Genomic DNA, 14,006 nt, shown 5'->3' on the forward strand with positions numbered 1-14,006 from the left:
ATAAATGTACCCGAGTTCCCTTTTCATTTTTGTGTTATTATATTTTAAAAAATTATTATCGTTCCATATGTGTTTCAAAATGTCTTTTAAATTACTAACAACAAATATGAAAGACTAAGTGCAACGTTGTAACAAATTTCATTTCCGTCCAAGTTATGAACGATATGATTCATCGAAAACTGAGCGAATGAACATAAACAGTGGCATAATCGTCCGTTATCGACCTACTCCAGACCGATTTTGAATTTGTAAACTGTCATTGCAACGGACAGTTGACATTGTGCTCTGGAGGAAACAATTTGTATCACTCTTGCTACGGATATAATTTGTATTCTGGAATTTTTTGCATACCTTTTTAATACGTATTTAATTGCGGCTCGCGAAAAGTTTCAAATTTTGAAAAATGGCTCGGACTATCAAGGAGCTTGGCCACCCTGGGTATATTATATAAAGCCTCGCAGAAACTCACTGTGTTCAAAATTTTCAATGTATCTCTTTGAAGGTCTTCAAACACCAACCATAATAGTACAATGCAGTCAGAAACATTTTCACAGCTTAGAGTTTTAGAAAAGCTGGATCATTGGACTGAAGGATGCAAGATGGCTGTTTTCCAAATTGCCTGCTATCTGGACTCTTCTGGCCTGACTGAAGAGGTGTTAGAACACTGGATACATGAAGGTAGGCAGAGTCTGGATGCCCCGGACAGACTACATGAGAGATGATTGTCTGATCATTACACAAGCACAAACAGTTACAATGCACAGTGGTTTAAGAAATTTCAAAAATGGCCAAAAATATAAAACACATTATTTTTTAATTTTTTATTAATTAATTAAATAATCATAAAATTTAGATTATGAATAGATGTGGTGGAGTTAAAAAAAACTTTAATTCTAGGAAAAAGAAATAATTTTCAAAAACTGTCATTGTAATCAATCAGATAAGTAATCTTCAATGCCGTTGTTTCACTTATCACTTTCATTTGAAAATTCTGTAGATTCTTTTTGAAAAAATAACATTATTTCTGAATATACATGTTTCTTTTTAGAATGTATGTTCAAGCTTATGACATATGGATCTAAAGTTATTAAGAGTCTGTGAAAGAGTTTGATTTTATGAATTTTATCTGCTTTCATTAATAATAATACAGAGAGACATATTTAATGGGATGTCTAAGCTTTTCTTATTGAATATTTTGATAAAATAGACAGAAAAGTTAATTTAATTAAATGTTTTCTTATTTGTTTTTTAAAGATATTTCAAATTTTCTTGAAACACTTCAACATCAACTTCAACAAGATCTGAATCAGAAATTGACAACTACCGAATACAGTGTCAAAGAAAGTATTGGAAAATTAATTCGAAATAAGGTAATTGTTAATTTTAATTAATAACATACATTTATTGAGAAAATAAAACGGTTTCAGTTAACTTAATATGTTTATAATTTATATAGTTTTATTTATTATCAACTTTGAATGATGATTTTATTTTAGCTGTGTGTGTTTTTTTATATACAGTTGATTTCTAAAAACTGTCTAATAATTTGTGTTAATAAATCAAGTTAATAAACTACATTCATTCCATTTTTTTTCCTTCTGAAAAATATTAAAATTTATGTTTTTAGTCAACATGTTATCTATGGTAGGTTTAATATAAAAAGTTTTTGTGATAGTTAACAAATACAATTAATAAATAAATAAAAACTGAAATGACTTGGAAAATAATGATGGAAAAGTAGATATTACATCATGGTATCTAGCAAAATATGGAACTGTTCCCCCAATTTTGTTTTTAATTTTTTTGTATTTTTACCCAAAGGTAAAAAAAAATTGGTTTGAGTCAATAGAATTCATATAAAATGAATCAAAAGAAAATTTTGCAATCCCTTAAAGAAGCTGATTTTTCTAAATGTTTTCTGAATTAGAGAAGTAATTGAAGAGAATATATCGAAGCTCAGGATGATTATTTTGAAAATATAAATTGTTTACATCCTAATGTTTTGATTTTTTTAACCCATAGTGTATTTAACCCAACACTTTTTACAAATATTTAAATATTGAATCTTATTTCAATATGAATGTGTTAACTATTTAATTTTTTGCTGAAAGAAAAAGTTACTAAAGTAGAATTCAGATATGATATTGTTTAATTTTAAGATATGTTTAGAGAATGTCAATATAAAATATATTTTTGTTTTGAAGGGATTTTCTGAAAATATTGGCTATTGTATGGTTTCTGCTATTGAACCACAACTTCATGATGCATGTTTAGAAGTCAGCAAAAATATGATAACTCCATCATTAGAAAAAGCATGCCAAAATTTATTTCAACAACTTAATGATAATTTCAACAAAGGCATTCATGAATGTAAGTTAACAATAATAAGTTTATTACATGTAAATTGTAAAGTTACTTTAATTTTTTTCTGTAATGAATAATTTATATATTTATTTTATTAGTTTAAATCAAATAAAATAAATATGATTTAATAATAATTTAAATTAGATTTAGTTTTCAGATTGTTTTGTTTGACTTAAAAAGCTTTAAATAATTCTTTTCACCTCTTGGCAGCAGTAGTACTCAATCTTTCTGAAATCACAGCATTTTTTGGATTATAAAACTTTTTGACAGAACACTTCAAAAAGTATATGACCTAAGGTCAAGAAAAAATACCTACAAATCTATTGTATTCAAACACTAGTGTTCTTCAAATTAGGCCCCTTCTGAGTTCACGCACTTCTCCGAGCAATGCTTCCAAATGTTGGAAGCATTTTTCAAAGTCATTTATCAGCATTTCCATCAGGTGCTTTGTTGCATTAGTTTTAATCTCTGCATCCTGAAATATTATTCCTTTGAGTGGCATCTTGCGTTTGGGAGAGCCAAAAGTTGGTCAGAGCTGTGTCTGTGGACTAAAGAGGCTGCTGAATCTGTGCTTTAATATGTTTTGCAAGAAATGTCTGGATGAAATACAATCTGTTGGCCAGAGTATTGTTGTGATGAATGAACCAGTCTCCTGACTGCCAGAGCTGTGGTCTCTTGCACCTAACAGCATCTTATAGGTGGTGTAAAACTGTCAGGTAGTACTTCTTTATCATAGTTTGTCTTTGAGGGGCATACTTATGGTGAACTAAGGCCTAGTGGTAAAAAAAAGGTCAACATGATCGTCACATTGCTGTGTGACTGCCATGTCTTCTTTGATCATGGAGACCTGCATTTTCCACTGGAATGATTGTGCTTCATACCTGTAGATCCAGGTCTCATTTCTGGTTATGATCTTTATGAAATCAAGATCAACATTGGTACATTTTAGCATGTCACAAGCAACGTGCAGACAGTTTTCCTTCTGGTCATCTCTGAGGAGCTTTGGAATGAATTTTGCTGCAGCTCAACAGATACCAAGATTGTCAATCTGGTCATAAGAAATGCCCAGTTCATTCACAATCTCTGAGTGTTATTCAATGATCTTCCATCACCAACCACTATACTTTCTCAATTGTTTTTGGATTTTTGCTAGTTTAAGTTCTATCAGAATGTTTGTTGCTTTAAACTGATGTTTGGTAGCCTTTTTTGCAGGGCTGTGGAGTCGCGTAAAAATCTACTGTCTCCGACTCCAACTTTTCCTTACCATCCGACTCTGACCAGGGGCGGACTTGTTGCCGAAAGAGACCGGAAATTCTGATGTCATCACGTGACTTCAGAATAAAAAATTCAATAAATAGAGTTCTAATAAAGATAGAACGTAGAAGCTTTTCATTCCAAAGCTAAAAGACTCCTCTAAGTAATATATAGGCTAAATATGTATTTGATAATTTTTACTTCTCCGGTTGTTATATATAACAGAGGGAAAGTGTAGCGCTGGGTCAAAAAATGACCCCTCCCAAATTTTTTTGGATGCAGGATGCCTTGAAATTTCGAGATATGCAAAAGATTCACGGTTTTTCTATATGTGTGAATGTTAGACTGTGTGGGGGGCATGATTTTGTTCACCCTGTTTGAAGCCTAATAATTTTTGTGGTCAGAGTGGTCAAAATCAGAGTCATTGTTTAACACAGGAGTTAGTTATTAAGTGTCAAAGTGGTTGAACTAAATCATGTCCCCATTTACATTGTAACATCTTAGGGGAGAACATCTTAACGGGTTTTACTGTACTATTATAAGATTACAAAAAAGCTTACTTTGAGGGTAGTGACGAGTTTTATTTTATTTTTTTAAATTTTGAACGCTAATAACGAGTAAAATGTTCATTAAGAGATATGACACATGACCACTTTTATATCTTCACCCTGTTGACCTTTAATTAAGGACCAAAATTTAATAGTATTAATGCCCCTTTATACGCAAGCTACAGTGCCACATTTTGTTTTTTAAACTTTACCCATTCTGAAATATTGTTTAATATCTCAGAACAGAAAATAAAGAAATTAAACAAATTAGACGTTAACACACACGCACGTGCGAATTTTTCCCCTTTATTGACTTTTTTGAGGGGTTCAGGAGGTCTCCAAACGTGTAGCTTTGCAAAAAAAACTTGGAGGGTCAAATTTGACACGATTCCAATACTTTTTCGTTTTATATACATAACAAGTTGGTAAGTAAAAAGGAGTCGGAGTCGGCGGATTTTTTGACGACTCCGACTCCACAGCCCTGCTTTTTTGAAACATTCTATAATCTTATAGTACTTGCAGTTTTCTTAACAAAATTTCATTGACTATAGTTTTTGGAAAACAGTAGGAAATTGAAATAAATCTTGCATTTAGTGTTACATTAAAGATATTAATTTTGGATTAATCAAGAAATCAAATGAGATTGTGAAAACAAAAATTAATTTTACCAGAGTCGGTAGATTAACTGGTCTTTCGACTTCCTATCTTCGCTCATTGCTAGAATCANGAATAATAATAATAAGTTTCAATAAAAATGATAAAATGTAAATTGAATTTTATCATAACGAGTTTGCTTGAATTTCCTTTCTTTTGAGATCGCAGCAATGCGCAACGGATAAGCTAGTTATCAATAATTATCAGTTGGTCGGTTTTGTCAGCTTTAATTATTGAGAGATTATTTGTTTTAAGGAAATTTATTGTATATTTTAAGAAGACTTTATATTTGTTGATTGTGTTTATTGTCTTGTTTTGCATGTTTTAAATTTTGGATGATCGTGGTAATTAAATTTCCTTTTTCTTCTTTTTCAACCACGCCCTTTTTTCGTATTATAGGAAATAGTCATACAACTATGTAATAGAAATATTGTCACACGTCTATACTGTACCATTATATAACATGTAAGTCTTTTATGTTATTGTCAACCCGAGTCTATGTTAAATCCTACTTACCAATGTCGTGAAACTCGCCTTGTTTTTTGTAATTTTAACAGCACTGAAGAGGGGTTTGGAATACAAGCCAACCCGAAATGCATCTGAATTTTTAAAAAAGTGTTCTTTTAAATAAACCGTAACGTTTTCCTAACTAATTGCTGCTTGATCGTCTACCAAAATTATCGTTTGGATTACAAAGACGCTACACACAGAAAGTGAAGATAATTTCTTACCACAATAAATTTAACAGAAAAGTTAAATTTATTGTGGTAAGAAATTATCTGCGCACAAATCTCGCTCGTATTTCAGTATTGTTAACTTTTACTTAAGATCATTAAAGATCCTTGTGCTCACTGTATATTTCATATTTGCAACATGGCAACTGGTGGGTTTTTTGTTTACCGAGAACTGTCTTAATTTTACCCATTTTTTGGTTTCTTAATTAAATTAAAATTAATTAAGATCCACAATGTGGGCAGCCGGACTGTATGGAACGGGACTTGACACATCAGGTACAGATCGCCCTGGGTTCTTCAACAGTCCGAATTCGATCTGAGCGGTAGACTGAAGTCATATCTCCAGAGTTGTCGGACTTAATGACGACTTTATTCGTTATTAGCATTTACAATTTTTTTTTTTTTTTTATAAAACTCATTTCTCCGTTCAAAATTCATCTTTTTGCCCTTTTTTAAATTAATAATAAATACATTTTTGTAATAAAATCTCTTTGCTAGAATTTTTTTGTCTTGTTGAATTTATTTTTTATATTATCAAAACTTTTTTAATCAACCGTAATTTATTTTAATTGTTGTTTTAAAAGCTAATGATGTTGTATGAATAGTATTAAATTTAGTTCGTCGCTAATCATAAAAGATTGGGAAACACCGGGTTATATTTAGGTCAACCAATATTTTAAAAGAATATTCAATTTTAAAAAATAATATAGGTTCAGGGCCGTGCTGTGCTATGATGCAGAGATGCGGCCGCATCAGGCGGCACCGTGAGGGGGCGGCATAAAAAACATTTAAGGGGCAGAATTTCAAAGACTTGCATCATACTTAGAAAATCTACCGCACGGCCCTGGTAAGATACACCAAATAATAAGAATTATAGCCTATATAAGACTAATAATTTATATAAGGGGCGGCATTTCGAAAACTTGCATCATACTTAGAAAATCTACCGCATGGCCCTGTATAGGTTATATTATTTTATCAATTTCTCTATTTTTAGCTTTTTGGATTTGGAAATGTGTGGCCCGTGTAACAAATATTTATATATTCAAAAATATTTGAAAATCTTGTGAGATTTGTGTGTTAAAAAGGTTAGAGATTCCTGTTTTATACAATACAAATTGCAATTATGTTTTACGATAAGTACAGAAATAAAGAAATGAAGGATTGCTAACATCCAGAATAAATATACACGTATTTTCATTTTCCTGCATGTAATTAGTATCAAACACAAGTATCCTTATTTAGTCATACTAATGAGAAAAATAAAATTTGCTTTATATTTTCCATATCTGATTTTGCAATTAGTTTCAAACAAAAATGCAAAAGTACGAATTTTAATTTTACATATAAAATTATAATATCCATAATCCACAAATAAGATCTACTGTACCACTCAATACAGTAAAAACTATTATACACTACTGTACATAGAAATGAAACAAATAATAATGATAAACTTCCACTCATTCAATTCCTTATTTTATGCTTCATTATCAAAATTAAAGAAAAAAATGTAAACTGATTTAATTAACTTTTTAAATAAAGTAAATTGTTACTTATCTTTTCAACAAATTCTATTATCAAAGTTAATTTATAAATTTTAATTATGTATATGCAGGGGTGGATCTACGTAAGGACTAATAGGACTTAAGCCCTGGGAACTCAAAAATTGAATTATCATCATAAATTTTTAATACTTTTTCATTAACAACGAGCACTTATCAATATAAAGTTTGTCATTCAACACCATTTCATAAATATATTTCAACTCTGATTTTGATATTATTAAAAATGAATTTTAAACTCCAATTTAAAGATTCTTAATCTAACAAAAAAATGGGGCCCCATTGGGCTTCAATAAGCCTTCGGCCCTGATAAACCTAGATCTGCTCGTGTATATTTAATATATCTTACATACAGAAATAGGACCAATACAGTAAATCTAACTGGATTTTTCTTGGATAAGATTAATATCTATTCTGAATAATTTAGTTTTTAAAGGAGGGCATGTATTGATGAAATCGTTTCTGAATGTTTAATTATTTGTTATTAATTTCAGTTTTATATCAATTTTATTTTCTACCACAATTAAAAAATATGCTACTTATCTAGATTAAATTTTGTTTTACAAATTTAAGTGATTTAACTTTTTCAAGAATTAGTTTGAAGAAAATTTATAATATATCTTATTTTATTAAATGAAACACAATATGCAATAAAAAGTATATTTTAATTCTTGACAAGTGTTAAATGAAATGAAATCATCATTAGTCATGATATGATGCTGGACTTAAAACCTATGTCTTGCATTAAAATGCGGTCTTGGGCCGAGCAGACTTTGGTTATTGGAAGCCGGTCTAGAACCGAGAAGACTCTGATTACCAAAATCTGGTCTTGATCCAAGCAGACTTTGGTTACCAAACTCCGGTCTTGATCCAAGTAAGCTCTGATTGTTATCTGGTCGAGAACCGAGTAAACCTTGAGGACTGGAATCGCCTCTTGATCCAGAAATATTCTGGTTATTCATTCCAGATCTTGAATTGTGAAAATTTTGATTACCAGTATCTGGTCTTGATCCTAGTAGACCAGAATTTCCACCTTCTGGTCTTGTTCCTAACAGACCTTGACTACCATCGGGTCTTGATCCAAGCAGACCTTGATTATTACCATCAGGTCTGGAGCCTAATAATCCTTGATTATTATCTCTACCATCTGGTCGTGAACCTAATAGTCCTTGAATACTAGAGTCAGGTCTGGTTCCAAGTAAGCCTGAATTTTTTACATCAGGTCTTGTACCCAATAATCCTTGATTAATGATATCTGATCGTGATCCAAGCATATCTGTGTCTTGTCCAAGCGGATTTTGATTTCCAGGAGGTCTCGATCCTAATAGACCCAAGTTACCACCTGGTCCTGTACCAAGTAAACTTTGAGCATTCAGGTCTGATCTGGATCCAAGCAAATTTTGACTGCCATCAATTGGTCCAGATCCAAGTAAACTCTGATTAATAGGACCAGAACCTAATAATCCTTTATTAATTCCAGCTGGTCCTGAACCAAGGAGACTTTTATTTACTGCAAAATCTTTATTAGATCCTAATAAATTTTGATTATTAGGATCATTCATCAAGTTCTCTCTATTCATAATGGCATTCATTTGTTCAGACGTGTCAGGATTTTGAACAGGAATAGTATTTTCAGTACCAATATTTGACATTAATCCTGAGTTTAAACTAAAATTTCTTAATAAACATGAACTATTTTGCATAAGATTATCTAATGCCTTTTGTACATTAGGATTATTAAAATTAATGTATGTTGAATTTACTGGTTCTACAGGATTTATTTCTGTTTGCATCAATTTAGGATCTTCCTTATTTCCAAAAACTCCAGATATATCAACTGATGAAACTTGAACCGGATTAACCATATTCAACATATTAGGTGACATAACTGGTTGATCAATTGTTCCCTGCTCACCTAAGAGCATTAAAAATTATTATTATTTGTAATTAAATAAAATAAGACTTAATTTTTTTATTATTTAATTATAAGTCTATTTCTTGTATTTATTTCAAGTGAATGATTTCATTTACTTTTAATTTTTTATATTTAAATATCTTGAATTACAACAGATCAAAAGTATCAATTTGGTTTGAGTCAACTTAAATCAATCAAAGCTAAATCTTTAATTTAATACTAGTATTTAAAAGATATTAAACATTTTTAATCTAAAAGGCAATATTAATCTTCATACTTTTAAAATTGTAAAGGTATTATTACATATGAAATGTCAATTCTCTTTATTTTATAAAAGTATTCAAAACACAGCTCTGGTTTTGTATTCCTTCAAACATTCATCACAGTTTACTGGTCAGAACATAATACCAGTGCATAAATATCTAATAATACAGATTTAATAATTTGTTTCTACTATTGTTATGTTTCAATTAATGAGAAAAATGTAAACAATTATTAAAATTAAAAAATCTTAAAAAAAGAACAAATAAAAAATTGATTTAGAAAAAAATAANTGTAATCGTATGGGGAAAAATGATTCACCTTACGACATTTTCATGATACGATCTGAGTGTTGGAACGGATTAACTTCGTATCCTGAGGTACCACTGTATTTCAGCCTACCATTGTCATGTTTATTGCGATACTCGGATGGTACGAAATGGTACAATTTTATTGGTCAAGTAGACACCAATTGAAAAAAGCGTAATTTTTTAAAATACCATATTTTTTCCTAATGTTAACTCTAAGAAATTGAACCATTCACATCTGAATATCAAATGGTAATCTGCCAACGAATCAAATTTCACAAAAGATGGATTATATAATTAAACGCAGCACCCTCGATAATTACTTAAATCGTATTTTGTGCTGACCTGTAACCTTGTATTATTTAATTTTCCTGTTCGAATTTCACATACTGCTGGTCTGATAGAAAGAAAGAAGAGTTTTGCAAAAGTGGGTCTGAGTAATTCGACCAAAAATCATCATCTCCCAGAAGCAATGATGATCAACGACTATTAGTTCATTAATTAATACCGGTCTACTATTAATATTTGAAAAGTAATCCGTGTTGGATAGGTCGTGATGGCCCCGCATGTGATGGAAGTTGCTAACCTTAACGTCCGAAAGACTTCTTATGATTTGTTTAAATGAAAAAAAATTGTAAAAGGGAGAGAATAATTGTTTTATGTGGTGATAAAGTGTTTAAATTTTGGCAACAGATTGTATAAATTACGTAGTAAGTATGTTCTCAAAAATATTGCGTTTATAGAAAAATTATTGGGCTGCAATTTGAAAAAATTGTAGAACTATAAATTCCCACTGTCATTCGCGTGTCTGCCTGTCTTCCTTAATCTCGAGAAAAGAGTTATATAGCTGAAAGTCGAGACTGTTATAGAAAGAATAGGGGCAGGAGGCCTCGAGTAACTATATACGAATTTCCAGTACAAACGGAGTTAGATAAATGACCGGCACTTTATTGCTAACAGGAAAAGCACGATGTACAGGAGCAAGACCACCACTAAAAGAATTGAGAACATTGACGAAAAGTCGCAGCCCGACATTGATATGATGTCACAATAAATAATCGCTCTTTAGTTTGGTTTATTTGGTTACAGCAATGCGACACGCGAGCGATCTGCCGAAGGGCATACATCCCGGGAAGACTTTTATAGGATGCTGGACTCTATTTGGATGTTATTAACGTGAAGAAAACCGGGAAAACTTTACGAGGCCAGCTTATTAGAATTAAGAAAGTCCCGTTAATTATGAAATGAAAAAACCTGTGGTTAGATGTGGAAAATTAAACAGTTATATATTTTTCACAGGGTAATACTTTCGATTCCACGCAGGCAAGTGCTATGTGCTACCTGTCTCAGTAATTAAGTGAATATAATATTATATTTTGAAAATTATATCCTTTCTTGTAAGAAATATATTTAGTTTATTTTGTTAGATTTTTGTCAATAGATGACGCTACGGGTAAATCAGTAAATCGAATGTAGATAGAAATTCAATAGATATTTTGGGGTGGGATGTGCGACAATATCTAAGTTGGGCGTATGTGAAACGTAACTGTCGAGTTTCGTAAAATTGGTCGAACGGCCTAGGAGTGTATAGCGAACAAACAAACCTCATCATTTATATATATAGATAATCATTATAAATTGTCGTAACAATTCAATTTTTTGGCAAAATTAACTAACAGTAGTTTTCATTAATAAGTGAAAATTATTATATCATAATGAAATTTTTATTTTTTTAATTATATAGATTTACATCAAGTGGATGTGTATTTAAATAAACAGTCACAGCAAGCATGTAATAAAAATGACAAAACTCTCACACAAACTTTAGAACAAGCAAGTGAAATAAAACTGTTTACTGAACAGTTACTTGAGTCGTGTGTTGTTGAAGTGAAAAAACAGACAGATAAACATCTTCAAGAAATGCTAGCAAAACAGCAAGAAACTATGTTAACGAAAGTGCAGGTGATGGTTAGAGAAGAAATTGATTCTAATTTAAAAGAGCAGTCAGTATTAGAAGGTGACCTATCGTCATTACGCCAGTGTAATACGACTCCTTTTCCTCCAATGATGGACTTACAAATGCAACAGCAACAAATACTTCAAGCAATTAAACAGGGACAGCTGAGCGTTGCCTTTCAACAGGTAACAAAAAGTTTTATTAAATGAAAATATTATTTTAAATTTATTTAAAAAATAATAATTCAAATTTTTCCCCTAATAGGCATTATCAGCAGCTAATTTAAATCTAGTATTGTTCACGTGTAGAGCAGTAGATCCAAGTATAGTTTTTGGCCAATATCCTTGTCCTTTACAGCAGCACGTTCTTCTATCATTAATTCAACAATTAGTAGCAGATTTATCTACACACATCGATTTAAAATTGAGGTATGATTTAATAAAAGTAATTGTAGGTACTGTACATTTGTTGAAGCTTACAAGAGATCTTCTTTACTTTAGATACGTAGAAGAAGCGGTAATGCAATTAGACATGAATAATCACGTGACTAGAGAACACGGAAAGGCAGTATTGAGATCCCTTCAACAGAAATTAATGGCATTTCTACAAGCAAATACAAATCATAAGTATTATGTAAAAGTGAAAATGTTATTACTTGCTACACATTCCTTGTGTAACAAATAGTTAGTTCTTAAGTATTTTTGTACTATTTTCTTTGAACATAAAAGTTTTTATTCAACACTGAGTATATGTACTTGACTATGTCTACGTTCTTTTATTTTCGTTGTTAAAATTAAGACAAAAAAAAAAGTCAAAGTAAAAAAGATGTAACTGTACATATTTAATATTTGTGTATTTTATTTTCAAAATAAAAATTATTTAATGTTATTTTCTTATAAATAAACATATTATTTTTCATTTATTAGCTTTTTTGAGCAGTTTTAGCTTCGTTTCTAGAGAAAAATGAATAGATATGAGGGAAAGTATAAGTTCTACTCTTGATAGTTTTCATTACAGTTTCTGTGGATTTTTTTAAGCCTAAAATTTATGGTTATTTTCAGTAACTTACATCACATAAGAAACTCTAATTGATATAGACTTTATTACTGGATATGGATATGCATTTCGGGTCTTAATGACCTCTCTTTATTCCTTATTTTTTATATAGATCTTATCAAAATAAATAATAGTTATAAATTACATTACACATACGTATTTAGAGATAATTTTTAGAGAAAATTTTTTTTCTACTTTAGCTGATTATTGAAATTAAAGATTGGGCAAGTAACTGGATACTGTATATTGTAAAAAGTTGTTTAAAAAAAGGGTGCTGTATGAAATAAAATTGAGGTAGATAAATGAAATTTAAAAAAATATATATATTTTTCAAAAAAGTTCTACTCTTACTCATAATCTTGTTTTTTAGTGTTGGTTACTCAATTACCACTAAAAATGTTTTTGTTTAGTGTGAATTCTTTTCAGTAGATTCGGAATAATTGACAATGGATTACAATCCATTGCAATCATCTATTTTTTTTCTTATTAGAAAAGGTTTTTTAATAAGATAGGAAGAAATTCTTATTTCTTTATTATTTGTTACCATTTGCTGAAAATTGTAACAAATGAATAAATTAATCCATTTATATCATTTTTTTGAGTTACAATAGACTCCCATATCCCAACTAATGTGGCTGGGTGTGATTTGAATATGAGAAAATCCGGATAAGGGAGTGTGATATTTTTAAAATAAGATTCAACATGTAAGTCTACTGTATATAAAAAAGTATTTATTTTGACTATGACTCATATTTTTGAGAATTACAATTAATTTTGAAAGTATTGTGTTAAAGTTTGTTTTGTTCTTTGCTTGATTCTTCTACATAACGCCAATCTCATCATAGTCATGTCAGCGGGGATAAGCATAATTAAATATTCCACTTAGAATTCTTGGATTTAAAACTTTCTAACATAAATGTTTATCAATAATTGTTTTAGTACGATTACGTAAGCAGTTAAAGTCGATGATAATGCCATTACATAAAGTAGAATTATGTTTCGTTAACGAATCGATTAGATCAGTAGAAACATTAACGTAGTCGGGGAAATTTGTCTCGAGGGACCAGTTTCGAATTTATTGTAAACTAGCTTGCCCGTCGCGCATTGCTGCGATCTCAGAAGAAAGGAAATTCAAGCAAACTCGTTATGATAAAATTCAATTTACATTTTATCATTTTTATTGAAACTTATTATTATTATTCATTTTCATCGGGAAAACATTTTAAAGTATCGTTTCAATTTTATTTATTTATTGGAGTGCTTTGTGGATACACGATATATTTTGTTTTTCTGTCTGGTGCGTACACAAATAAATCAGAAGGTTTTCCAACGCGTGAGTTGGCCACATACAGTTGTCCATGCGAGAAGCACGGATTCTCCAAATTTAGCT

The 14,006-nt window shown here is 30.5% G+C and overlaps 2 protein-coding genes across 2 annotated transcripts in view; one reads left to right on the forward strand and one right to left on the reverse strand.

The window, feature by feature from the left end:
• The window catches only part of LOC111633272 (enhancer of mRNA-decapping protein 4-like), a 23,335-nt gene extending 10,941 nt beyond the window's left edge, over positions 1-12,394 (forward strand). Inside the window, exons 6-10 of the mRNA XM_023377812.1 lie at positions 1,255-1,370; positions 2,205-2,370; positions 11,348-11,745; positions 11,825-11,988; positions 12,061-12,394. Of these exons, the coding sequence (XP_023233580.1) occupies positions 1,255-1,370; positions 2,205-2,370; positions 11,348-11,745; positions 11,825-11,988; positions 12,061-12,244 (1,028 nt within the window). The 3' untranslated portion in view covers positions 12,245-12,394. The remainder of the gene's footprint in view (positions 1-1,254; positions 1,371-2,204; positions 2,371-11,347; positions 11,746-11,824; positions 11,989-12,060) is intronic.
• On the reverse strand, positions 7,735-9,465 carry LOC111633264 (collagen alpha-1(XXVII) chain B-like). Its single transcript, XM_023377802.1, has 2 exons — positions 9,312-9,465; positions 7,735-9,034 (listed from the first exon to the last, which is right to left on the reverse strand). Exon 2 carries the CDS (start codon positions 9,003-9,005, stop codon positions 7,845-7,847), a length of 1,161 nt encoding a protein of 386 aa, XP_023233570.1. The 5' UTR covers positions 9,006-9,034; positions 9,312-9,465; the 3' UTR covers positions 7,735-7,844.
• Positions 12,395-14,006: the final 1,612 nt, after the last annotated feature.

The sequence above is a fragment of the Centruroides sculpturatus genome, unplaced genomic scaffold (genome assembly GCF_000671375.1).
Source record: "Centruroides sculpturatus isolate CEXI.00-Female unplaced genomic scaffold, Cexi_2.0 scaffold681, whole genome shotgun sequence".
Taxonomy (NCBI): Eukaryota; Metazoa; Arthropoda; class Arachnida; order Scorpiones; family Buthidae; genus Centruroides; species Centruroides sculpturatus.